The sequence below is a fragment of the Electrophorus electricus genome, chromosome 2, assembly GCF_041902795.1.
Source record: "Electrophorus electricus isolate QZ-2024a chromosome 2, ASM4190279v1, whole genome shotgun sequence".
NCBI classification, from domain to species: domain Eukaryota; kingdom Metazoa; phylum Chordata; class Actinopteri; order Gymnotiformes; family Gymnotidae; genus Electrophorus; species Electrophorus electricus.
This window is the reverse complement of record NC_137498.1, coordinates 32,377,227-32,405,190: the sequence shown is the minus strand read 5'-3', so window position 1 is coordinate 32,405,190 and position 27,964 is coordinate 32,377,227. Positions and strand designations below refer to the sequence as shown.

The 27,964-nt window shown below is 42.3% G+C and overlaps 1 protein-coding gene across 2 annotated transcripts; it reads left to right on the top strand.

Annotated features, from left to right (window-relative positions):
• The first annotated feature begins 3,827 nt into the window (after positions 1 to 3,827).
• On the top strand, positions 3,828 to 27,536 carry gna12a (guanine nucleotide binding protein (G protein) alpha 12a). 2 transcript variants are annotated; one of them, XM_027016300.3, is made up of 5 exons: positions 3,830 to 3,959; positions 4,310 to 4,721; positions 12,057 to 12,272; positions 24,193 to 24,243; positions 25,319 to 27,536. In XM_027016300.3, exons 2-5 carry the CDS (start codon positions 4,404 to 4,406, stop codon positions 25,886 to 25,888), a joined length of 1,155 nt encoding a protein of 384 aa, XP_026872101.2. In that variant the 5' UTR covers positions 3,830 to 3,959; positions 4,310 to 4,403; the 3' UTR covers positions 25,889 to 27,536. The 2 variants fall into 2 exon arrangements, with proteins under 2 accessions (XP_081555408.1, XP_026872101.2); XM_081699282.1 differs by having other exon boundaries at positions 3,828 to 4,721.
• The last annotated feature ends 428 nt before the right edge of the window (positions 27,537 to 27,964 follow it).

Below are 27,964 nucleotides of genomic sequence, written 5' to 3'. Positions count from 1 at the left end.
CCATAGACAGGTTGATGTCTGTGGTGGCGACAGTTCCTCTCAGAGTAGCGTCACTGCAGACGCCAGTCTCTTACGGTAAACCCAAGTTTCCATAGTGATTGGAAATATCAGTCTGAGAGCTCCTGGGTCTCACTTTTAACCAAAACACAGACATTCACTACACACACTCGGTTGAGACTGCATACATCCTAGTTTTCCACTGAAAGTGATTCTGTGTTGAATGCAGCATTACATACACATCTTGACATGAAGCCAGCAGAGTAAGTAAACAAAACAGCGTGCGTTGCTTCTTGGATGTCTTGTATTTTGCATAGTGGAAAGTCCAGTTTACTCTCTGGTGCATGCACAAATGATGTACAGCTTGGGCTGATGGGACAACAGAAGTGTGAACACCTAGCATGCAGAGTGGTACAGGCGTACAGTTCTAGACAGCAGCAAGAATAACTAAGGTATTGGAGAGAGAATATTGAGGTACTGTTCTGCTATGCAGAGTTCAGAGCATTGTTCAAACTGCTCAACCCGCATCATCAGCATAGTTCAAGGACTTTGCTGTAAGTTCGGGTTCCTTGCTGGTGTAACAACATACCTTTCATATTAGTTTCAGTTTTGATGTTTTGCTTTTTACTGAATAAGTAGCTACAGAATAATATGTACTTTGATTAAATAGTAATTCTGCAGTTGAAGAGGTTAAGTGGAATCTGCAGTTCAACAAACAAGGCTGGTCTTTTGGAAAAATTGTCTGAACTGCTGTATGTGAATTTGTCCTTTTTTGTTTCTTATAGCCACTCACAACAGGAAGCACAGCATAAACCATCCAAGAGCTGCTTTGCCATGGCAGATGGCTTGCCAGTCTGTTAAATGCGACGATCCCTGAATCCGTCAGTCAAATCTGCAATGAGTGTAGGAGCTGAAATGTCATAATATACACTCCATCAAAGAGAGAGAGAGAGAGAGAGAGAGAGAGAAAGAGAGAGAGAGAGAGAGAGAGAGAGTGTGTGTGTGTGTGTGTGTGTGTGTGTGTGTGTGTGTGTGTGTATGTGTGTGTTTGTCTGTGTGACAGACGTCAGGATTTCTGCATAGCAATCACCATCTGTGCCTCTTGTGGCACACTATGATGTTTCTGAGCAACAGTCCTGTCTTGCCCACAACATCACAGACGATAAGAGCCAGCTCATCTGGAGTCTCTCCCTTCATGGACAGTAGCAACCTGCTTTCATCCAGTTGTTTGCTAAATTGGGGTTAAATACATTTCTTTTTTACACTGGGATGTGAAGCATTGTTACTGACTTTGATGAAAATACATTTTCTAGATCATTTCTTTGATTGGAGAAGTGGAAACTTTGTGTGTCAGCCTTGCCTTCACAGGGTAATGTGTTCAGTTGAGTGGAGGCAGTAGTAGCACTGTCTTGTTCACATCTCCCAGTTGGGATATTTTTGATGAAAGACTCATTAACGACATGAGAATCTTGACCTCTCCCACAGTTGTTCAGGCATAGAAAAGATGGTAATAGATTCTATTAGAAGTGTTTGGTCTATTTCAATAGTGTGCATTTTTGTTATTGCAGTTTTATTCAGTTATCTGAGCTCCCCTACCATTTCTCTTTCTCTTTCTAGCAGACTGTTTTGCTCTCTCTATCTCTGCCAAAAGTGCATTTGTCTTGATATTAGCATGTTGACAGCTGGAGCTGAATGAACAATATTTCTTAATAAATAACTAAGCATTTTGGGTCATGAGCATGAATCTCCATCTCTAAGACTGATTGGATATGTTCATAATGTTTTTAGATTATAGCTCTACATAATGGGATTAAGTTGTGATGGGGGTTGAATTATTTACTTGGTTTATTGTTAGTAAAGCATAATTAGATGTTTCAACAAGAGTGTTTTGATTTCTGCTACCATCCAGGGACACCACATGCCTGTTGGGGTTTTGTTTAGTGCTATCTCTTAATTATTCATTTGGTCGGACAAAGTTTTAAATTGCATGCTTGTTTCTTTTTGTATCCCTTGCCAAGGAAATGTTTGTGCATCTCCAAGTTACTCGGGTCCATAAGTAATTAGAAAAAAGGGGGCAGCACATAAATGAAATTTCATTACCTATGAAAATGCCTTACATCAATTACTTATCATGCTTAATAGTTATTTTAATGCTCAAATGAACTGACTCTCTATCATGTTATGCTTCCAGTGAAAACACACTCAGAAAGATAGTTTGAAAGACAGTTTGAAAGAATTTGAAAAACAGTGGGAAAAAATGTATTTTAAGATAGTTAAAAAGATAGTTACACTATTTTAAAGAGAAGTATAGGACAATGGTTTATTCAGAACAAGAAAACATTCTCACAAATCAAGTTGTTTTTTTTTTTTTAAATTTACTTCTGTCACTGATCAGAGTGATGGGATCCTGTGAGCAGTCAATCCAAGCCCAGGGCATGTTGCTGGCAACCAGTACATGATCCTCTCCTCAGTTATTTTTTTCTCTTATCAGTCTAAAGTATGCAGATATTACTGGCATTGTTCAGGGTGCTGCCTTTGTGCCATTCAGCCCAAGACTGCATCCATCACATACTCACGAGAGCAATTTCACTTTGTGCCACCCTGAAGGATGGTGGCTTGTATTTTGCGTTTTTGAATTGGTGATCAAAGTGTGCAATCATGGCTGGGTTGCCCTCTGGATGGCACTTCATACTCATGCTCTGCAGTGTGCTGATTTCATCTTTCTTCCCTGAACCTGGACCAATTAACCTCCTGCTTGAAAATCAACTTGAAAGCTTTTCCATTAAATGTTTTCCTTGTACACATCAACTTAATAAATAGCATTAAAAATCGACGTCGGCTTGCCAGTAATCCTAAAATACTTGTTTTCTAACCTATAAATGCTACCTAATAATCTATTTGGTAGGCAGTTGTGTGTGTGTGTGTGTGGGGGGGGGGGGATTTAGCTAACTCTTTTGTATGCTAAAGTGGATTTAAAGATATATTTTAATGGAATGGGGTCAACTACACATATCTTGCTCTTTTAGCATTCACTTTTTAAATTCAGGGCTCTTTTGACAGAGTTTTGTACTGTATGCTGAGAAGCTGAATTTTCAGTATTGCATCTGTACAACTCAATGATAATATGAGATGACTGTGGGAAATGTGACACAAATTAAAACCCCATGGGCGTTCCATTCTAATTTACCACTGTATTGGAAAGCTGTTTCAGAATCATTTTGCTTAAGACATTAAACAATGCCTTTTGTTGATGGCTGTATGAATTAATCTCTTTATAAAGAATCAGTATGAAAAGAAAGGCTTTTGAGAGGTGCGGAAGAACATGAGCACAGTCTAACACTGCCCTCTATTGAAAGAGCAGCTAAATTAAATCTGTCTTTGATTATTGGATTGCCAAACTAAACGCTCATGTTAAGCATCTCCCTCTTCTGGATCTGTGTGCTTGTCATGATACTATTACAATGAAAACATACAATGTTATAACAATATACAATGGTATAACAATTACTATTTTATATATTACAAAAAGTATAATAATTATTATGATACATGTAATACATACGGTTATTATAACTTTATATAACTTTTTCTTCATTTTCACATACTCCCCACAGTTATTTAATGTGGAGATTAGTCAACAACTGTCCGCCGTTGTTTTCACTGAGAAATGTTTACAGAGTGCTACTGTCCGATCCGAGCACGGGGGACAGCAAGGGGCACTCCTGCTCTGAAACAGCCTCGTTTGCTTGATGCTTGCCTTCTCCTTGTCGATGAACACGGACGCCCCCTAAAGGCCTGCGTATGTATACATTAACAGGTCCCAAGCACGACTGAGGCAGGGGGCTTGTCGTACAAAGTTTGAGCGCTGAAGAATGGATGGACGGTCTCACGCCCCGAATGCTAACTTTGGGAAATCAGAAAGCTAGTCTTGTTTGGTAAACGTTATCTGGAAGATAGGAAAGGTAAAGAAAATACCTTTACCGGAAACAATTATAATTAATGGGGGAGTTATTTTGGAGTCATTTCTGTGAACAGTTCTGTTTGAGAGGCATACTGATACCAGTGTAAACGTTTGTTGTTCAGATTCATAGCTGTGGTTTTGCGAAAACATTTTACGCCTCTCATCAGTGTTTTGAATAATATTTCTATAATTTTTAGATCTGGTGTTTTTGCGTGTATTCTTCATTTTTTTTCTATTTAGCTGAGTTTCTCAGTATTGTCTTGACATGCAGTGGGTAGATTGTAGTTGAGACAAATGTTTTGCGCTGTGCTATGGATGACAAGTAGATTCAAAGGTCATTGCCTTCACCAGGTCTGTGAAGCTCTCAGAAAAAGAAGATAACGACACAACATTAATGAATAGGAGGTGGTAGCTTAAACTGATCGTTTTTATCTAATTGAAAACTATGGCTGGCGTGGTGCGCACCCTCAGCCGGTGTTTGCTCCCTGCCGAAGCCAGCCATGAGAGGAGTAACAGCAAAGATCGAGTCCAAGATCGAGACGTGAACCATGAACGAGAGGCAAAACGAAGGAGTCGTGAAATCGATGCTATGCTTGCACGCGAGAGACGGTCAATCCGTCGTTTAGTAAAGATACTGTTGCTTGGAGCCGGAGAAAGCGGCAAGTCAACTTTTCTGAAACAAATGAGGATTATCCACGGTAAGGAGTTCGACCAGAAAGCACTACTGGATTTTAGGGATACCATCTTTGAGAATATAATCAAGGTAAGTTTTTATCAGTTTTGTATAAGGTTTTTAAAATGTTTCTCTTTGAAAATAATTCCTCTTGTACATCTTATGTTAAGTAATGTAACTTTCCAGACATCCCCGTCCTCCCCTTTGTATGAGTGTTGACCTTAGAGGCTATATAATAGATAAGTCCTGACAGCATCCTGGGGAAGTAATGTGCTAAGTATGCCCATGTCACAAGTCCATTGTAGATAGATAGGTTGTGTTTATGAAATGTGCCTAGCTAACTCATTTCATTGAACCTTCCAAAGTTCCTTGCTGGAACGGATTTGCCATTTCCAAGATAGCTTCCAGAGACAGGCCTTACTTTAGACCTGTTGTCAGCTAACAAAAGTGCACAAAGTCCCTACTTGTAACTAATTATTGCTTGATGTGAAGTGGTCTAAAAAAACATTTTTTTAGACCTTAATGGACCATGCATTATGATTTATATAGCCACAATGCAAGTTACGTTTTCAGTTAAGGTTAAAATTTTGTTTTGATAAATCAGCAATCAATAACTCAAATAACTCAAATAATTCAAATGATGCAGGAGTGTAGTCTCTCTCTCTCTCTCTCTCTCTCTCTCTCTCTCTCTCTCTCTCTCTCTCTTTTCTTCATGGTCTAAGTTGACTGAAAGGAGCTGATTATAGCATGATGGGTCAGGTTGGTGGAGGCAGCTGTCTAATGTAAGCACATTTTCACACATTTGTCAGTCTAATCTCCATGCCCAAGTGTGTCCTGTTAGTCACAGTAATGCTGGTTTTAGTTGTCTGCCTGTCCCATGAGCTGATGGTATTATTGCTGGGTCTTTTCCCCTGTGAGTGTGTGCTGCTCAAAATGCTTTTGTGTTTAACAACAGAGACTGACTCACTGTCTATAGTAACGGGAAGGGTAAAAAAAAGTGTGTGTGTGTGTAGGCAGTTGGGAGGAAATCGAGATATAGAATAAGAGGCCCCAACTGTATGATTTGTGTAATAGAGATATTCTGTTTTCCACATTCACATTTACCCTTGCTGAAAGGGAGGGGATAAAGGAATCCCTGCTCTTGTAATTAGCAGAAAAAAATAGCTTTGTGCTTTGAATTCTTTGAGCATGTCTCTTGCATTTCCTCACATTCACACATCCCCCCCCCGACTCACTCCTACAGCTGCTGTTCACTTGTCAGTCAGATCAATGTGTCCTCTAGTCTTCCACTGGTAGTTAACGATAGTGGGGCAGATGTTCCCTTCTTTTCCATCAGCGTGACAGAGAATGATTCATGGGAGAGCACTGATCTGATGCCAACTTCATGTTGTCTGACTTGGCCTTGTGTGCATTCTGAGCGGTTGTCTTAACAGATGTGTCCTTTGCTCTTCACCATTCATACGTTGGAGTGGCAAAATATTGAAGTTGTCTTATTGAGTAAAATATTGAGTAAAATTGTCTTTTATTATCTATTTGATCAATTTTGAGAAAAAACATGTCCATGTGGTACATGTGGTACATGTGGCACAAAGAATAACCTTTCTCTGGAAGATTATGCTTCTGCTTCTCTCAATGGGGATATAGCCCTGGTTTTGTTATCTCATCCATAACTTTGAGGACGAAGCAGATCTGTGTCTTTACTCTGGTGGCTGCTTACCATATAAGCCAAACGGTCCAGTGTCAGCAGTATAGTGCCAAGTCATATACCATAGCCTTCTGATCTCTACAGCCCTGGATGTGTTAACATTAGCCTTAGCATGTTAGTGTTAACATTACCTTGGCCAGAATGGGGCACGTGAAATGGATGACTCTGTGGAACGTGACCATGATAGCCCTTGCACATCCAGGGTGGATCCAGAAATGGAGGTCTGCAACTGAGAACTAGCTCTGTGGAAAGGATCCTGGGATCCGGCCAGTGAGCGCAGGTGTGCTGCGGTCATGCTGGTTCACTTTCAGTAGGTGAGCGACACTAGTGGAGGGAAGAGGCTTTCAGTAGGGCTCAAAGGAGGACAATGAATGTGTTTCTGTGGTTCGTAGCCCTGCCAGTCTCCATGCACTGTGTGTGTTTTCTGTGCATTTTTTGTTCTATTATATGCCTAATACCCCACAGGACAGACTTAAGAATTTGTCAGAATTATTAACATCCCATCTGTGAATTGGGGATACACACCAGACTGAATGTTGGCACTGTCTACATGGTTCTCTGACTTCTCTAAAGTGTTCAGTGGTACCAAAATAAAGCTTTGAACACTGGTAATATACTAGTGATCCTGTCCATATCCATGCAAAAGTGATCTTCACCATGGGCTCACCTCAATGTATAAACAGCTAATAGCTGTCAGAAAATTGTTCTAGGTCCCTGTTTGTGAGAGAGAAAGCACTGGCTGATACTATCCAGGACTGTAGGCTAAAATGAGTCAAACAAAGGCTTCCTCATTAAGGTAAACAGTTTCTGTAGATTAATGTGCAGGAATGGAGAAAGCCCTTTCTTAGGTGTGAGGTGCTGCATGAGGCCATGTGGGCTTCTGAGTATGGGTGGAAGGAGGGGGGCCATCTGTGCCGGTGCTCTAGACAAGGTCATCCTGGGATGAGTCCACGCTGATAGTCCCAGCAGCCTATCAGTACCAGCGCGTTCAGCTATAGAGCTAGAGGAAATGTCTCTCCACAGTGCCCTCACATACATACATACATACATACACACACACACACACACACACACACACACACACACACACACACACACACACACACACACACACACACACACACACACACGCACATACACACACACAGGATGCTCCAAATAAAGCTATTTAATGGTTTCATCATTCCCCCTTGTCTGTTTATTATCGTCCTACACCTACCCTTGCTGAGGGCTGTTCCTGATGCCAACGAGACATGGTTGAGTGCCAGAGAGTCAACTATGAAAACCCCCTGTACCATGTTTTCCATGTTGCAGTTGTGCTCCTGACTGTATGCTAAAGTAGAATGTTTGAACAGACAGGCCTGCAGGGTAGTTATGGCATGAGTGAAACCTACATGCTGACCAGCTTATTAGAGGTTTTGTAGATATCCTTATCTTCAGTTCAGCTACATTAGACAGGCAAATGTCCAATCTTTCTTTGTTTCTGTCTCTCTCTCTCTCTCTCTCTCTCTCTCTCTCTCTCTCTCTCTCTCTCTCTCTCTGTCTCTCTCTCTCTCTCTCTCTCTCTCTCTCACACACACACACATACACTCTCTCTCTCTCTCTCTCTCTCTCTCTCTCTCTCTCTCCCTTCTCTGATTCTACCAAACCACCTGGGATTTCAGACATTATCACTCTTCTTTCCATTGAGACTTTGGAGATGTTCCTGCAGGCCAATAAAACATCCTCAACTATTCTAAACAGCATTCTGTGTCATGGTCCAGGCATTATCTGTGCAGGGTTCTTTACTTCGTTTTTTCATTTTTGGCTCATAAAGTTTTAGAAATGACTCTTGTGTTATATCGGGAAACGCATCCCTATCAGATGTCATGTGTCCGCTCCCTGGGTGAGGCCCTTCTGAGGCTCTGCAGGAAGTTCTTTTATTGGGGTCTACTAAAGAGTGACCTGACACTGACTGTTATCTGCTTGTTGATTAGATCTAACCTCAGTTTAGTCCCTCACCCCTCTCCCTCTTCTCTCTAAGATAGAATACGATCATATCGCAAAGCTGCTCTTCATCTCTGTGCTCTTCTGTGCAAGGCTGGATAACTGGCAGGGCTACACTTCCTCTGTTTGCTACAAGCCTGAGAAAATATTTTTGGCATGTAACTCAGACTGGGAATGTCATGTTTTTGAGACGTTCTGAGGTGAATGCGTGTGAGTGAATGAGTGAGTGGACAATGGGCATCATCGGCTTTCAGCACGTCTGGAGAAATGGTGACGGCAATGGAATCAGAAACCCCAGAGGGTAGGCTGGGCAAGTTTCTCTGCCTTTTTTCAGCATGAACAGAGTACTCAAAGAATCACTGTTGGGCTCTCAACTCTGTGATGAACTTGTACTGAATTCAGTGGTCTTTGAGGAACTGATAACCACTGAAACTTGTTGACTGAGTGACCCACTGCAGTGTTACAGAAACCAGCCTAACCTAGAGAGGACTGCATTCCGCTCCCGTTTCTGAGAATCTGGTGGGAGTGTGCAGTAAGTGGTTTACTGGGTGACCACTGGGAGCGATGTATTGTGAGCCCATCTTCCGGTGTGATAAATCCTATGCTTCGGGGCCAAAGCCACCTTCTGTGTCAGCAGCTTGTTGACGGGTGAGGAGTCATGGTTTAAAGCTGTGGTTGATCAGTAGCAGGAAGACTGAGAGCAGTTGCTGGGTCTCACCATCTGCTTACACTGCACAAATACGTTGTGGCCCAAATTACAGCTACTGATATGTTGTAACGCTAATCAGATATGTGGACGACCCTTTCCTCCGGCTCCGGCTCCGGCTCCGGCTCTTTTAAGGGGCCTCCAGAGAGTGTCAGTGGTCGTTGGACATGGCACACATCTTTGTATGTCTGCTACTCTCTGGGGAATCCCCGCTTTGCCAAGGAGCAATAAAGACTGCTTGATACAGCACATTACATGGTGTCTAGTGTGGGCTTTTATGATGTGAGTGGAATGGAGGGATGTGGCTGTAATGTCCTAGTGGAGTTTTTCAAATGCAGCCTAAAAGTCAACTTGCACGCCGCCATTCAAAACAAGTGGTGGAGTCTTGTTTTGTTGAGCGTTCACAGAAACACTAGGAGCTCTCCTTGTGGTTAAGTGAGGTTTTGGTGGGTTCTGGAGCTATTTTTGGGAGCAAGCCAGAATTTGAGGAGATATTGACCTCTATGGTGTGATAATTCAGCCTTCTCTCTCTCTCTCTCTCTCTCTCTCTCTCTCTCTCTCTCATTATTTCAATTTCCCACTAGCTCTCTCCTCTCTGTCTATATTGGTGGGGGGCAGCCCATGAGGAGAGGGAACGCATCCTTTCCCAGATTATGCTTGCTGGAAAGAGGTGAGGGGTCAGAAATGGATGGGTTTGGGATTGGGGGAGCCTCTTGGCTGTCCAAATAGAGCCAGAGAGAGAGACAGAGAGTCTCCTACAGGAAGATGCCATGACAGTTGACAGGGCCTTGTCCAAGCTCATCATTAAGAGCTAGATATGGCACAATACCAGTTTTTCTGTACTGATCTGATATTGAATTTTGTATTTGAATATCACACGATATTGATACCAAACCAATATTTTTTTCCATTAAAAAACACTATTTCCATTAAAAAACACTGTGAGCTGTGGTCCAGTTGTGTGGATGAAATTTAGATTGTTGGAGATTTCTTTTTTGTGTAAGATATATTGTATTTATATATACTATATCTTTAAAGATATGCATGGAAATGACAAATAAAAAAAAAATCCCTTCCATTGTCATACAGCATCTCAGTGAGATGTTATTTATTACCTTGGTCATCACCTGCTTGGTTCTCAGCTGTACTGTACTTACCCCAGGCACACACATAAATGCACATATGGATTGAATACACTGACATAATAAAGTAATTAACTTCATGAAGTAGTGCTTTGCTTTACTATTTATTCTTTCTCCTCTCCAGCTGTTTGTCAGCTTTCTGTTGCTGTCTCATTTCCTTAATCCTGAACTTTCTTTTACTTCACAGCCAAACTTGAAACATCATTTGTTTTTGTTTTTTTAAAGAATTGTAAATAAATAATTCACTGTTGGTCATGGATCCGTGGTGGTGAACAGTGCCAAGACACTATTTTGTCTTGTTTAAATGCTCTCAATAGAAGGCAGATAACCTGTTCCCCCACCCTAGGCTAACCTTATATGATAGCAGTGCAGGTCATCATGTGTGCAAGTGTCTGGATATTTACATTTGAGCAATGAACATAGCTTTAATTATTTAATATGAAGAAAACTCTACAGTTAAACTCCGTAGCTGTGTATAAACAACTGTGGTCAAATGAACCTTGCTGTTATCATGTTACCTGCATAGCATTGCTGCAAAGCACTGCAGAACTATTTCCAGACTGGATTTGTTGCTATCAAATTGGTTTCCTTAATTTTTTTCCCCTTATATATGTCTGGCTTTTCTGACCTGACCTGATACATGGTATCAGTGCCATCTCTATTATGAGCATTAAACAGTGTTGGTAGGCAGGTCTTAGGCATGAGCAACTGTTTACTTTAGTGGTAAACTGCTGAGTGACCAAGAGGATGTTAAGGCCAGGTGTAGGGGAGTTACATGGACAACCAAACCCAGCAGGCCCTGTTCCACATTCATTTCCTGTAGCTCCCTCCTGGATTATATGTTTGACAGTGCACCCCTTGTATGTTATTAGGCAGATCCCTCACCCATGTGGATGGAATAAAGGGCTCAGCAGACATCACGCCCTGCCCCATTAGCCCGCGGTGACTTGGGTGTGTGTGGGACGTATTCTGCCGGGTGTTTGCTGAAGCAGATCCCTTTGTAGTACTCAAAGCACTTTTCCGCTTCCCAGACATGAACTGGCACAGAGCTCTAATTACCATCCCATACAGCTGCACCAGGCATATCGAAGCGACACTCTTGTTGATGTAGCCTAGCAAAATAAAAGGAGGAAATAAAGAAAAGAAATAGAGACCTCCTTGTGGGACTTTTAACATGTGGATGTTGATCTAGTATGTCACCTAAGAGAGCTTCAGTTCTGGAAAAAATGGCCTAGTTGGATGGTGATACAATTATAATTGAGAGGAGTGCATGGCTTAAAGTTCCACGTGAAGGCCTCTTGATAATTCTGGGGTTCCAGACTCCATACTTTAGTGGAGGGTCCTACAGCACTGCTCGTGCTACATGTTGTGTTTGGATGGGACAGAGGATCCTCATCTATGACTTCTAGCTTCATTGAATTCCCTTACCCCCAGAGGCGTCAGTGGAGACTCTTCTTGCTGGCTCAGAAAAGCCTTGTTTCAGCCTGTGTTTTCCATACAGACAAGAAATGCTAGATTAGTCTGCACTTTTTGGCTTACACTTTATTTATTTAGACTTTTAGTTCTGATTTGCTTTCATAACAGGTATTGTTCATGCTTCCAAATGAATAACCTCAGTGAAGTTTCTGTAAGTTAAACCTACACTAAAAAGTTCATTTATGTTTAGTTTTATGTTTTAGTTCATTTAAACCTACACTCAAAAGTTCATTTTCTCTAACCTATGGCAAACTAACAGTGGAGCCAAAGTCATTATCAATTCATGTTTTATATCTTAGGCCAGGACTACTATCTGAGAGGTGTGTCATCGATGAGCGGTCATGACTAATCGATAGCTAATGTATATGAAATTCTGCCTCTTTTATTTGTCCTTTACTGCTTTCTTTCAGGGCATGCGAGTTCTGGTGGATGCCCGGGACAAGCTGGGAGTTCCCTGGCAGAACTCGGAGAACGAGAAGCATGGCATGTTTGTGATGTCATTCGAGAACAAGGCGGGCTCACCGGTGGAGCCCTGCACCTTCCAGCTATACGTGCCCGCCTTGCAGGCACTGTGGGGCGACTCAGGCATTCAGCAGGCATATGGGCGTAGGAGCGAGTTCCAACTGGTGAGTGTGCTTCATCAGAGGGCCCAGGGTCTGACAAGCCATACCCTCTGAGCCTTCATATGGGAGTGTCTCAAACCTTCATGTTTAGTCTAGGAGAGTGTGTTCAATAACATGAATGGGTGACTGAGGGTGTGTCATGAACTGTCTGTGTAAACAGTTTATTTGAAGGAAAAAAAACAGTTATAGAAGGAAAAATCAAACACTTATAACTTCTCTCTGTTATTTAAAAACATCAGCAGGTTCAGAGCTAACAGGGAAGGTTCTCACAAAAATGGGGGAAACATCCTGAACATAATGTTAATGGAACATTCATATAACATTCCATATCCTTGATAAAAGTTCTTAAGTTTTTACTGATAAGCATTCTGCTTGCATTGTTTTTTGAGCATCCTTTTAGCATATTTTTAAAGTGCAACTGGCCATTATAAATGTTCCCAGAATGTTTTTGTTCTTAAACCATTTTGTACAGTGCTGTACAAAAAGGAAAAAACATGCTATAAACATTCAGGCACAATTGATGTTTCCAGAACATTCAACAGTAGCCTTCTTATGCCTAAGAAGTAATGTTAGGGGAATGTATGTGGAAATTGTCAGCCAAGTTTTCCTGATACTCAGTTCACTGCTAAAGAAATGGACATACCAGCACCTTCAAATTCATGCATTGATTTTCACAGAGCAGAAACCTGGTTAAATATGTTTTGTTTTTGCTTTGGATGAACATTGTAAATATTGGGGGTAAAACCATTTTTATGCCCTGAAAAATGAGGGGAAATATGTTTCCTTAATTGTGGTCTTTAGTGGCAAATTATAAAACAATAAATCTGATAGAGACAAATGTCACTAATAAAGGAAACATTGTTTGTGCACAGACTAAATGGAAGGATTTCAATGGTAGCCAAAGAGGAAGCACTATAAATGTAAGGTGCCACACTTTTTGGAAAAAAAAGATTTGGGGGGGGGGGAACTATTAAAACCATGTGCTACTATCCTTAATTAAAAGTGCATAGTGCAAAAAGCAGGGAGAAGCCTGACTAATTGATGTGTTCCATGTTCAGTGCACAAAAAGCTGCTTGATTAGGCTGAGATGAGGGTCTTCAGAGTCTTAAACTGCTGTGCCTGGCGCTGGAGGGGTGCATGCCCTATGCCTGGCCCTCCAAATGTCTCGCAGATAATTATGAACTATTCACCACTGCCAAACTAGGTCAGTGGAGCAGAATGAAGGCCAAGAAGGAAAAAAAGCCAAGAGCTCAGTTGTCCACAAAGTTAAATGATCTTTGTAGTCAGGGTTCTCAAACAAAGCCCACCTGTTGACAAAAAGTCTGTCTCAAGTGAGGACAGAGAGCTTATTTGCTTGGTACTGCTTTCTGGGAGCATGACACCAATGTATGGATTTCCATAAGATGACCCAGATATGCAGATCGAAGCCTTACAGAGGAGGGAAAAGAATTGGTAGAGCCACACTTTGATGGAAAGACACAAACTGGTATTAGAGAAATGTTGTAGAATGCTTCTCCTCTAATCACTTCCTGTCCCCCTCACCAATACATTCATCTTTATCATCCCCACTGCTCAGTCAAATCTGTTACATACAAAATCAATTCAGACAGCCCTTGATGTGTGAGAACATCTCCATCAGATAAAAGAATTTGCCCTTAATCTTAATCTTCAGACAGACCAGAATTAGGTGCTGCTGTTAATCACTCAGCCTCTCTCTTCTGCTACTTTGACAGAACCTTCTCAGAGTGACATGAAGAACCACTCTATTCTTCATCTTGCAGCTGGTATAGGAGTGTATACGTGTATAAGTATTTGATTTACTAGCCCATTAAACCATATTAGTTTTCTGTCTAGCTTCAAATCAAGCTTGAAAAGAGATAAGTGTATAAATTCATTCTAGCATACATTTGCCAGGAGATTTATTGTTAGATGTACTGGAATTTTTTTTTTTCTATTTCATATTATGACCCCAGGGAAAAAAGCAGGCTTTTGTTTCCCTGTTCTTTGTATCCATATACAATGGTCAAAGTTATTATATACATAATGTGACTTGCGTGAATGTGCTGAGCCTCTGAAAGGCGCACCGTGGAGCTGGGCAGCTGGGTCAGAGGCTGCTTGCTCCAGTTCTATTGTCCTCTATGTAGTGTGAGGGGGTTCTTGTTATTGGAACGTCTGGGGTCATAGTGAGTGGGAGGATGTTACCGTGGTCAGTCAGTCAGGCTGTCGGCACACTGAGCTCACATCCCTTTTGTCAGCTGGAGCAGAGACCGTCGGTTCTGTTCTTTGGGTTTCCTGCACCGTTCTCGCAGACAAGGCCATGTTTGTGTGGACACTGGTGTTTTCCTTTGCTTGACATGGCCACTCCCTGATGTGCCATTGCCATGCAGCTCAGACTCTACCTTCTGGATGGACACATCTTTGTGTTATCCTGCTTGTGCAGAAAGCTGGAGGCTGGCAGGGTGGTTGCAGGGGTCTGAAGAACAATGGCCTACTACAATCCTGGAGCAGCACCCTATAAGTCCCATATGTTCTAAAACCAGTCAGCAGAACTGGCCAGTCAGCTGGGAGCTGGCATTAGATAGACTGTATAAGGGGAAAGCAGCTCCTCTCTCCATGAAGGACTTGGCCTGGCCTCCACCCCTGCATCCAGAGAGCATTATTGTTGGCTGGAGGAAGTCCTGCAGCATACAGAAGGCTTAGCTGGAGTCCATCAGTAAATCCCCACTAGAGTAAGCACTGGCACAGGCCATGAGGGTGTGGGAACTGACGCTCTGCCTATGCGTAACCTGACCTGGACCGCATTCTGACTTCTTACACCATTACCTCAAGGTCTACTGATAAGGTGCACCACGTGTTATGAGTTGAGGGAGGTTTAGGATTTAGTACAACATTTGCTAGCAATATGGGAGTGCAAGATTTATAATTCTTGGAATTATTCTCTTGACTGCTAATTAAGGATGTGTGGCTTCTCTTGGTGTGGTTCAGAAGGCCAAGTCTTTTCCCTTTTATTCATGATGGAAATTCAAATTCTAGACAGCTCAATTCTAGAATTAAAATAGCCTCAGAACAATAGAGGCTTGTCACTAAGATGTGAAAGACCCTTCCAAACAGATGTCATTTATTCTCAGTTAGCCAGCCAAAATCATTAGCTTGGTATTAGCAGGAAAGGCATTCTGGTCATGTTGTGATTGGATGTGAATGCAGCTTTGCTTAAAGGCTTTGGGGAGTTCACGGGCAGGAAGTCTGTAATGCTGCTTTGTTGAAATTTGACATGGCCGCCTCCAGAAAACCACTTTGGCATGTAGCCATGGTGCAGACTTGTGAGAAGCTTGGTTTTTGCTTGGGTACACATGCTTAAAAATGGTTTACTGTTAATATCCAGTATAAAAATTAGTTATTTTTTCTAGTGTGATAATACAGTGGAATGATTGTTTCTAGTGTGATAATACAATGTATGATTGTTGTAAAGGCTCTTCTGAGAAGTTTTGTAAGTGCTAATGGTCAAGTTTTGCCTGCACTGGCAGTTGCACATCCCCAGACATTCTTTTGGCTCTGGACATTTATGATCGTGCATGTCAAGATTTCCGATATTTCATGACTAATAATTAATTTAAATGCCTCCTAGCAGCATAAACCTACATTACTGATCTGAGAACAGCTTGCACTGGGAAAGAAACTATTCCTTTTTACAGATTACTTTTGATTTTATTTTTTACAGAAGGAGTGATCTCTTCTTTCCTTCCTCATAGCTGTATTAGTCATGGGCCACTTAATGCTCTCCTTTAGGTGATTCATAGGATTAAAAGACACAATCAGTAAGTTGATGATTTTACCTGGGACCTCTAATTCATCAGCATTTGCTTGTCTTACTAGTGCTATTTGTTCTCTACCTCCCTTAACAGGTAGTGATGACTGGAATTGTTGCACTGAACTTCACTCATGTCTTGGCATTTTATGCCCCATTCAGGTTTTAAAAGGTAAAGATATGTTTGTGGAGTGTCAGTCTTTTTCCTGGTAAATGTAGTTTAAGTATACTGACCCAGCTGGGTTTCAGTGGGAGGAGGCCATCTTGGCCACAGAGGAACACACTTTCACCAGTGAAAGCAACTGTGAAGACAGAGATGGTGAGGAGGAGAGAGAGAGAGAGCCAGAGAGTGAAACACTGGGGAACAACTGAATGGGCCGCCCTTTGTCAGAGTGTGTAAAGAGAGTGTGAGGGCATAGCTCAAACAGAGGGACAATCCAAAAAGGATTACGCTCACTCAGTGTTGTGGCTGATGGTGTTGGCTTGTAGTGTGAGAGGCCCAGCTCACTAAATGGCTATCTATAGAATTCTGAAAAACATGTAAACTTTCTCTCAGGACAGATGCTAATGTAGGAACACAGGGAAGCAGACGTTTTCATTCTTGAAGTTTTCATCAACCTCACTAAGCACAGGAAGGAATCGAGTTCCTCCAAGTGCTTTTTCACCATGCAACCCCAAGATGGATTCCCCTCCATCACCCCACAGCTGAGCATTATCCAGCTTTCCAGTGAAGAGATCGATGATGAGGGGATGCATAGGAAATTCTTCACAACTGAAGATGAGCAGAGTGCCTGTAGACATCCCCTTATATATTAGATAAAGGCTGGTTTCAAAAGAATCACTTTGAATCTCCCGATGTGCCAAGATATCACACTTGCTCCTGATGCTCAGGAAAAGTGAGGTGTGATAGATTTAATTGCCTCCTAGTATCCATACTAAAACTGATTAACTTTTCTCTTTATTGGTCTCTCTTTTTTCTCTCTCTCTCCTTCTCTCACTCTGCTTTCTCTCTTTTTCTCTCTCACTCTGCAAAAGTGTGACCTGTTTGATCTGGTTAGGTGGATGATCCAAAGTAAACAGAAAGAACGCATCCAGCAGGAGGGTGTGTTTGTGTACAGATCAAGCTGTGAGCGGTGGCCTGCAGCAGGAAGTCGACACTCCTCTGCGGAGCAGAGCGATAAGCAGTGGAGCTTGCATTCCAAAGGAGCTGTAGCTCTGGGCCCTGGTGGCCAGCCCAGAAGTGCCCTGGAGAGGCCATACTCCTGCCAGGAAGCCAGTCTAATGGGACACTGGTGCTCCTGCCAGCCTTGCTCCTTCCGTGCTGTTGTTGCCATGTTTGCGGCGAAGCCCTCCGTCCCCCGTGGGTAGCTGTCACTGGTCACTGTTGCACAGATTGCCTTGTTTTTCTGATGAGCTGTTGTGTAACGTCGCACACTGCTGGCTCTGCGAAGCCATCACACTTGTGTCAATATGCAGGGCGTATTGAACTTTGTTTGTATTCCTCTCTGGAGGATGTGGCACTATTACTGACCACTGGAGCAGAGCATACGGAGTCAATAGCAGCCGGGTTTTAACACACTCTGTAATTAAAGGAAATCCATCAGTGTGTGTGTGTGTGTGTGTGTGTGTGTGTGTGTGTGTGTGTGTGTGTGTGTTTGTGTGTGTGTGTAATAAGCAGTAAGCGGAGAATCTTAAACTTCTAGGGGCTGAGGGGCCGTCCCTTGCCAGTTCCTTGCCTTTCTCTCGTGACTGAAGCCACTGTAAATAATGTCCCATTGTTGCTTCTCCACCTCTAAGGAAGCACAAGGTCAGGGAGAGGAGAACTGCTCCACCCCGGAAAAGAGCCAGACGTTTTTATCCAGCTGAGCCAGCCTCCCTCAGCTGTGGCTGACCACAAGCCACTGTTTCTCTCTCTCTGGAGCTGCCATTACAGTGTTAAACAGAAAGGAGCCCAGATGCGAGGGTCATGCAGGGGTCATGGGGAGTCACAGTTAATTACCAAATTTAATCTGGGTGCAATTTGTCTAGCTGCTTTTGGGGCATTATTTGTTTAAATACCTTGGCTAAAATGTAAACAGGATTGATGTTTTAATGTTGAGTGAATGCGTGTAAAGGATGTAGAACTTGTGTTGACTTTGGCCTGGATAACTTGTCTCAGGGCAGCTTACAGAGGAAGCCAATGAGTTAGGGAAAATGATTAGCCATGTTTATTTCAACTGAAGGTATCAGATTGCTGCTTGATGGTTTATATGTTATGTTCAATGGTTTTTCTCTTATTTCCCATAGCCTTTCCTAATCCTTTTCTAGTGCTTATGGAACATAACAGTGCCTCACAGACAGGGTAGTACAGGAGGCTAACAGCAGGCCTGGACATTTTGCTGCCATGGTTATATCATTAGTCTCCAAATCAAGTGTTACCATAACTATGATTGCAGTCTGCACTGCCCTTCTGTCATACAGGGGCCAAAAATGATCAGCTTTGTGGTTTTCAGCATGAAGATGCCCTGGCTGACACTGCCTGTGTGCTCTCAATTGCTTCCGTTCCTTGTAAGAGGCACTTGGCCAAAGACTAGGTGCTTTGAGATTTATCTGGATATTTATTTGGAATAGTTTAGCTTTGTTTTGTTACCCCGTAGTTCAGACTTAATCTACAGTAGTAGTAGTAGTAGTAGTAGTAGTAGTAGTACAAATTTATTTATAAGTACCATTTAAGATACCCAGGGTTGCTATACAAAAATATTGAGAGCAAAGCGAATAAGGATGACAATTAGAGATGGAAGTAAAAATGTACAACAAAATAAGGATGAACAATAAAATATAAACTATACAATATCACAAAGTAAATGAATAAATAATTGTAAAGTAAAAAACATCCGGCATCACTGAGCTGCAGTAATTGTAAAACAGATTGTAAAATTGCCTCTGACTTGTGCCTTTCTTTTTATGGGACGACATGCACTTAATCGAAGTCTGCATTCCAGAGTTTTTGAGATTGCATTACTCATGTTTACTCAGGACTCAAGATTACTCAGGACTCAGGATTACTCAGGATTACTTAGGACCCATGGAGGCTGTCCCCATGATTCCTGGCTCTGCCTCCATCAAACCTTGGGCCCTACTTTACTGCTCCTTTCATGTCTGTTGAAAAGCATCTGGGGATAAAGCAAGAGGATTAGTGATTGATATTTAGTTAAAAGCGCTGGTGGAGATGGCAAATGGGTTGTTTTCTCAGCATAAGTTCCAAGACTGTGGAGCACTGAGCAAAAGAGGAAGATTGAGTTTTTGCAGGCAGCCGTGTCCTTGGATGTTTCGCTTTTGTCAAAAACTTCATCCATCGTTGTTGTTTTTGCTCTGTTTTTTCTCTCATTTGCTCGCTCTCTCTGTCTCTCGCCGGTATTTTGTTCCAGCCGTCGATGATTTGTTTCCAGGCCTGTCTGCAGTTAATGCCCCACAGGGGCCACTGTCAGGGCCCAGGCTAAGATTGAGGTGGAGAATCTGCCCAGTGCAGGCACAATAGCAGGGGGAGTCAGGTGGGTCACCTACAGTGCTCTACAGGGACAGCACAGTCTGACACAGGCCATATCCCTGGTTGGTCTTTGCCAACATATACTTCTCCAGCTTGATTACAAATGAGAGGACATCTTAGAGCCTCTGGATTACAAATGAGAGGACATCTTAGAGCCTCTGGCGGGTCGGGGGGTTGGGGGGCTGTGATTAGTTCGTAACTCATTCTGGACTTTGTTGGCCAGTGATAGATGCTGACACAAGTCACAGACGTTCCACAAACGCTGTCTGGTATGGATGTCTCCTCCGACACACATCTGGTTAGTGTATGAGTCACTGTAGGTCAATGTCATTCATGCTTTAGTCCAGGCATACCTAGTCCCATTCCTGGAAATCTAACAGCCTGCGGTTTTGCTCCACCTGTCACCTTGCACACCTGACCCATTTAATCAAGACCTTCAGTAGGATGTGGATATTGGAGCTAGACATGTTGGAGTTAAATCTGCAGGGCAGTAGATCTCCAGGTGCAAAGCTGAGCATGCTTGCATTAGGCGAAGGGGATGAGATGGTGCCACTGAAGATGAGTGTTATGTCTTTTCCTCTGGTAATGCTGTGCCATGTGCCACTGCTCTTTATGGTGATGCTGGGTCCTGGAGCTGAGAGGGCCACACACAACTGTCTGAGCTTCTGATGCCCTGTCAAGGGGCCATTGGCACTCCAGGGCAGATGAGACCTGCATGAAAGACAGTGGCAGTGAGACAGGAAAGCAGGCACACCTGTCAGCCTGGAACACTGCTGGAGCATAACCCTGCCTGACCAAGGCATCCTGGATGGGCATGCTCACCCATCTCTTACTCACCAGCTGTGTGCTTCAGCTGTAGTGGAGGATGCAGTCCAAGGGGGATGCAGCTGATCGAATGTACATGCCTGACAGTCAAGCTGCTTGTCTGCATGATCATGTAGTGGATATGAGCACTTTGAGCTGTCTCCTGAGAGTCTGTTCCTGTCAGCCCTGTACCTCAACAAGGATGTGGCAGAAAACATGAATGAGAGATGTTAACTTCTTCCCTTCAACACTGACATGCAAAGACATAATTGGGAAATGCAAATTGGCTACAAATAAATTCAGTGTTAAATGAACAGAGATTTCTGTTAATACAAACAAACTTGCCATGGCACATTTAAGATGAGAAGTATTGGATTAGGGGATGCTGCCACCATTAGGACTAGAATGGTGCAGGTGAGTTAGATGTAACTCTGTAACTCACACTCTATCAGAAAATCCCAGTTGCAGCTTTAAGTGTCTTTCCTTTCATTCACAATAACAATTTGTGATTCTTGCTTATATCTAATATTTGGGTACATGGTGCTGACATGATTGTTACACCAGTAACATTTCCTATGCGATTGTTTACATGTTTCAGACATTGTGCAAGTCCCAGATATGTTTGAAGAACTCCTCAATACTCATCTATTTTCTTTCTACTGGTCTGCCATTGGAAAAACACAGCACAAGACTATCCAGGAAAGATCAAAGCCCAGGGTTTCCAGTTACAGCAAAGTCAACACAGTTGGATGGGCCTGCAGTGCTAGACGCTCTGGTTAAGGTGCCTGGTGAACTCTGTGTAGGGGATTAATAGGTCTTCTCCTCTTCTGTCCAAGACAAACAATTAATCTCTCTCCAAAGAGTTGGGAAATCAAGTCATGTTTTTTTTTTTTTTGCATGAAGATTATTTACATTCTATCAGAAGCAGACATTGCCACTACAAAAGAGACGCTGCCTTGCTCTCTGGACCAGGCCACAAAGGAGAGCTTTCAGTTGGCCAATCACTGCCATATTTTGAAAAGATTATAAAGTTATTTGAAGTTGTGGCCAGCAAAACTATTATTGGTCTGCGAAGACTGTTCGAGTCTATAAAATTTTGTTTCAAGTCCAGAGAACTGGATGGGATATATCCTAATGGTGGACTTGAAGTTAGGTTTTTTATTGGTGTCCTTGTATGAGAATTGGATGTGATTCAGATGGGATAGCACCCTAGTGATATATTATTGTCAAATGACTTGTGAAAGTCCAGCAAGATGTACACATTATTTGAACTGTAAATTCCCTGCATCTCAAATATGTTTTTCATTTTCCCGAAAAACAGCTGGCACTGTGTATGACTGAAACTGAGATTGTGAAAATGAGGATTTTACTCTCATCTTAGTCATGAAACCTCACTGTTCATTTTTTTCCAGAGTGCTGAATATGTTTGCTTCAAAGCCTTTTCCCTCCAGCTGTCTTGCGGCATCAAGACAGGTCTGTATATAGGCTGTGTGGGTCATGGGGGAGGACTTTTAATTGGATTGCATTTCAATGGACACTCCGTGCCCTGTTTATCTTGAAGGGGTCAGAATAAACTACAGCAATACAGATCACTGTGGGGGTGGGAGGGGTCAAGGCTTCCACCTCCTCTTGACTTGAAGGGCCCTCCCCCTTCAGTCCTTCCTGGAACACTCAGTAGGCGTAGGTCATACACACTAGGCTACAGCTGCCATCTGTGGACCGTCCATGGCCACGTTCTTTCCCACACATGAGGCATGATGTCCAGGCCCAGGTCAGTCCAGGGAGACAGGGTGGAGGAGGAGCTTGGAGTGCTTTGTATGGTTCTCTCTCTCTCTGTTTCCATCTCTCATGATGTGGAGGAACAGTTTAATGTGTTCCAAGCTGTTTGGACATAACTCCCTTTGTGGTGCTTCTCGTTGTCACTATATCGCTGAAGGGAGGAGCAAATGGGAGTCACAGCCCTCTCCACCCAGTGCACTGGTGGGCTTTGACCTCAACTCTAACACAACTCTGTGGTGTGACCGTCTGTCGACAGCCCCTCTGATTCTATTCTCCGTGTGCGTTTCAAGGAGCAACTGATAAGAGCAATTGATAAACAGGCACTGCTCTCAGATATATGCGTGATATCCTGCATGTGTTGCACTAGGCCCTGGTGATGGTGGAGTGTTTGCATGTGTGTGTGCATGTATGTGTCCGTGTGAAGTTGGGGTGTGGGCCCAGCCTATGACAGAGGGGCGGCGCTGTTCTGCCAATCCTCTGTTTTCATCCACAGCTGTTTCCTGTTGGGAGTATGACCCAGGACACCGGCCAGTGTGTGACATATGCACGTGCGCGCACACACACACCCACACACACACCCACACATTACAGGACACAACTGGCTCTCGTAGACAATGCCTAGTGAAATTCCAAGGCCAGAACATCTACCACCCAAAGCACAAAAGCACATTCAATAGAAAAAAGTCAGGAAATAAGACTCAGCACTCATTTCATTAGGGTTGTGTATTTGCCCAATTCTGGAAATTCTGTTTATTTGTGGCAAATGTCTAATGTCGTTCTGAACAAAAAATAGTGAAAAAATTGTGGAAACCTCAGACTTGAGCAACAGAATTGAATTATCACTAGATAAGAGCTTATGAGTACAACAGGTTTAATTGATTCTTGGAATATACCAGTGCTGGAAGTGTTCTGACTGCTATCTGTGTGAACAGACTGTTCAGACGTCTCTTCACACAGCCTTTTTTAATGCTCTGGACCTTTAACCTTTGTTTTTTATAAACCATAACTATCAGAGCGTCAGAGGCACAGTGATGACTGCAAAAGGAAGACGTATCAATTTATTGTGATAGTGGTATACAATTTAATTGCCACTCAGTCTCACAGTAACCTTCTGTTTTCATTTAAGATTAATTTGAGTTATATATGTTATAAAGTTCTGTAATGTAGAAACAGAATAACTGAAAACCATAACCATTTTAAAAGTGCTACTTAACCAACTGTTAACATGCTACAAGGAAGATCTAAGAGAACCGTTTTACATTTCATTCCAAACATTCCTTTTATGCTGCCTTTTTCACTGCATGAGATGCTAGTGAAGCGTGCTTAGCAATTCTCACTTCAAGGGGTGGTGTACTTTGTCCATTTATGTTTGGGCCTTCTCATTCCAGCCTCTGCTGATGGGCACTGTGCTGGTGGAGGATTTGCACTTATTCTCAGACAAAGATAGGAACATCCTGTTAGTTCCAGACTTTCCATTCCCAAATTAGAACAGCTCTAGGATGCCTGATTATGTACTCTTTCTGTTTTACTGAGAATTTTAAAGGAGAGTTTAGCAAATAAAGGACAATGAAAGAACGACTATTATTTTAACTTGTTTCTGTGTATGCATGCTGCTTTTGGTTAACCATTGTTCTTGAACTGTTTTGATTGTTTGTTTGTTTGGCTTGGGGGGGTGGGGTGGGGGGTGTTTGTGCAAAAACATAACTGAAGATCATACATCTCAGGATGTAAATAACTTTATTATTTGCTTCTATTTCTCTGTAAAACACTTACATTGCCACTGTGAATGAAAATGGCTATACAAATAAACTTGCCTTGCTTTGCCCCATATCAAAAGTCAATCGCTTTAGTAAAATGTGGGAATGAATTGGCTTCAGCTAGTGAAATTATGACATGAGACTGAACTGCAACTGCCAAAAACTAAACAACCAAAAATCTAAACAGTTTTACATGCTCTATTCTGCCGTGCGCTGTAAAATGCACCATGTGACTTTCCTTTTTTTTAATAGAGTGAATCAGTGAAGTATTTCCTGGACAACTTGGATCGGATTGGGCAACTGGTGAGTCATGACACTTTTAAAATAGTTGCTTCTTAGTTGTTTCACAATCTCCTACTAAACTGTGTTATGGTGGATCATTTATACTACTCTTCCAAAAGCACCTTTGTCTGATGACCTCTCCTTAGGATTTAACAAAGATCCTGCTCTCTGATTTGAAAATTTCTATCAGCAAAATTATCATTCTGCCATTTTATGTATGTCCACTGCTTGGGACAAGTTGCCTTTTACATCCAAATGAAAACATTTATGGATTTGTAGTCCATGACTTATGGACACCACCAGGATCTCATCTTAGATCTGATTACTTTGAGGTGATTAAATACATTGTGTTTAGGTGGCCCCAATGAAGCATCAAATCCTGTTGTTAATGTAGCAGTAGTAGTACTGATTGTTTCACAACTAGGCGGAATGGCAGTAACAGGGTGGTAGGCTCTGCACGACCAAGAAGAGCTTTGCCCTCTCATGGTGTACTGGTGAATAGGATTAGTCACTGTGACTTGGGGTTGCCAAGAGCTTGGCTAAGAAAACATGTCTCGGATGAGTGCTAAAAAGCAAGAGGGCTGGATGTTTATTGTTTATTGGAAACCAAGCCTGATGCCAAAAGAGTCATGTGAGAGGCTTTTTTAATGGAAATTACATGGAAGACCATCTCGTCTTGCTGTAGTGTTAAAGTGCCGAGGTCTTGTAAAGTGTAAATTTATGTGCTACAACTGGCCAAGGGACCACCAAGAGAACACTGAGAGGCTAGCAGAATTTTGCCCACAGTATTACAGATATTATCATGATTACAAGGGTCTGCTAGCAGAAGGGCTAAGATTCATGATGGACATTACTTCTGCGGGTAGCATATCTCAACCAACGTATTCATTCCATAGGTTCAGAATATGTAGCCCTGCGTGGACTATTTTGTGATGTGGTTTTAGCCTGTTTTCCTGCAATCTCTTTAAAAAGAATACTGTATAATGATACTTTGGCTGAACTATTATTTATTTGTTCATTATTTCTAATTTTAATGTAATAATATTACTAACTAAATCCTTTTTTGCTAAATTATTTTTCTTTGTATTTTAAAAAGAATTATGTCCCAAGCCGTCAAGACATCCTCCTGGCCAGGAAGGCTACCAAAGGCATCGTGGAACATGACTTCATCATCAAGAAGATCCCCTTCAAGATGGTGGACGTGGGCGGGCAGCGCTCACAGAGGCAGAAGTGGTTCCAGTGCTTTGACAGCATCACCTCCATCCTCTTCATGGTCTCCTCCAGTGAGTACGACCAGGTTCTGATGGAGGACCGCCGCACCAACCGCCTGGTGGAGTCCATGAACGTCTTTGAGACCATCGTCAACAACAAGCTCTTCTCCAACGTTTCCATCATCCTGTTCCTCAACAAGATGGACCTGCTGGTGGAGAAGGTGGCCAAGGTCAGCATAAGCAAGTACTTCCCCGACTTCCGTGGTGACCCGCGCCGCCTGGAGGATGTGAAGACCTATCTGGTGCAGTGCTTCAACCGCAAGCGGCGGAACCGCAGCAAGCCCCTTTTCCACCACTTCACCACAGCCATCGACACAGAGAATATTCGCTTTGTCTTCCACGCCGTCAAAGACACCATCCTCCAGGAGAACCTCAAGGACATCATGCTGCAGTGACTATGGTGCTACCTTGCCAGCCTTGACAGACAGAAACTTTGCCACTGAAATTGTACCCCTCTGAATGGAAACTGATGCCATCTGGACATCATTTTACCCACTTTGAGATGGATAGATGTATTTGTATTAAAAAAGTAATGATGGCTGTATTAAGCATTATTACAGCTTTTTGTAACATGGACTCGATCAGCTGTTTGGAAAAGAGACTGCTCTGAGCACTCTTAGCCCATTGTAATGACTTGTAGCACTATGTAAAGAATGATCAAACTGAGGATTGACACTGTGAAACTGTGTGCTTAGTGAAACTGAAGTTAGGACAGTAAAACATGAATATGGAAATATTTAAAAAACACCACTGAGCCCATCAGTGAACTTTGTATATGTGTGTCTATGAGGAGCAGGAAGGAAACTATAATTTCATATAGTTTCATCTTTTCAGGTCCTCTCAGAGTTTACTCATTGTATTTAAAGACAACTTTAGTCACGTTAAAGTGAAATGAGTCACTGACTTCCTGACTTAGAACAATGTGTTATCTGAGTGTCTTCCTCTGAAAAACATAACCCAAATCCTTATTAAATATCTAACAGTGGACTACATCGGTGTATAAAATTGTCCAAAAAAGCATCCCTGGGAAGGTTTGAGCATTGTTTTTTAATTGAAGAATCTCAGAGCACCCCAACACGTTTGGTTCTAAATAGTTCTTTTAAAATTGCATATTTTTTTCAACAAGGAATATGAATAACATAACTCCTCAACATTTTCCATATAATTTCAATGTAATAGTCGCTTTGTATCTAAACCTAGGAAGGTCATTAATGAGTATTATCTCTCAATTAAGCATCAAGTTTCATGCAAAATGTGTATAAATGATTTATACATAGAATTACATAATTACTTTTCTAGCCATTTTAAATATTTGCCACTGTTTATAACTTTTAAATGTCTCTTCATCAAGCTACAGGCATTTTTGGTTACTTGTAGAGTTAAAGCACTGGTAATCTCATTCAGAAACCACTATCTTCACATTTTCAAGGCACTGGTGATAATGTCATGTCTGCACTGCATGTAGATTTAAATCTTAGAATGTGAGAATTATGCAGAGCCCCCTACTTGCAAGCTTTCTAGTGTTTTCAACATTTTGTGTTGTGTATTCAGTTTATTAGATTACACAGGCATTCTGGAGAGCGAAAACCTAGAGCTAAGCAGCTAGCAGAAACAGTCTAAGGAGGGTTATAGAAAACTGTTCCGATCTCAGAGGGGTGGAGCCTGCCCCCCTGCCCTTCCCCCTACAGCTCTAGCAGGGGAAATCTGCTGATTCCCAGTGTGCAGGAGCAGCTCTCTGGGTGCAATATGATTTGATTTACTGGGCTGCAAAGCTTCCTTGTTGACAGTACACTGTGAACTCCCAGGGGCATTCATGAATGCTGAGGGATCTGTCATGCGCCTGACTTTTGCTGTGGCTCCGTTCCCTTCATCACAGTCAGCCTCTGCTGAGTCACGCACCCAGCGGAGGTGGCGAGACTTCTTCAAATGGCTTTCCACGCACTGGTATCATGCTGTGACCGCATATATTGTGATGCATTCTTGCGTTAAAAGTGTGAGTCATTATAAAAATGTCTAATTCTATTAAACATTTCACTCAATGCCCTGGGCATGGATTATATAGACCCATCTCTCTTAGCTGAAGGAAAGAATGTAAACCCGGGACACGTTTACTTTTCCTGTTACAAAGCAGCAGAGATGGTGACTCTGGCATGATTAACATTTCCCTCTCCCTCTTTTAATGATATGACCTTGATACAAAAGCCTGTGTTGTCTGGAAGTGGTCTTGGCCCATGCCAGTAAACACGGGCTGTTGTTTTCTTTTCCTGGCGAAGATGTTACTCCTGGAAACACCTATCTCTTGCCAGAGGAAACTACTCTGCAAAAGCTGGATTCCTTTTAATTCACACACAGCCTGTCTAGAGAAACACCTATTTTTTCTATGACCTCTAAATATGCCTTTGGGATTGAAAAACTGCTTGGTTACATTTAATGAGTGATTAATGTAACATGTCTAATTTAGTAAACTTTTA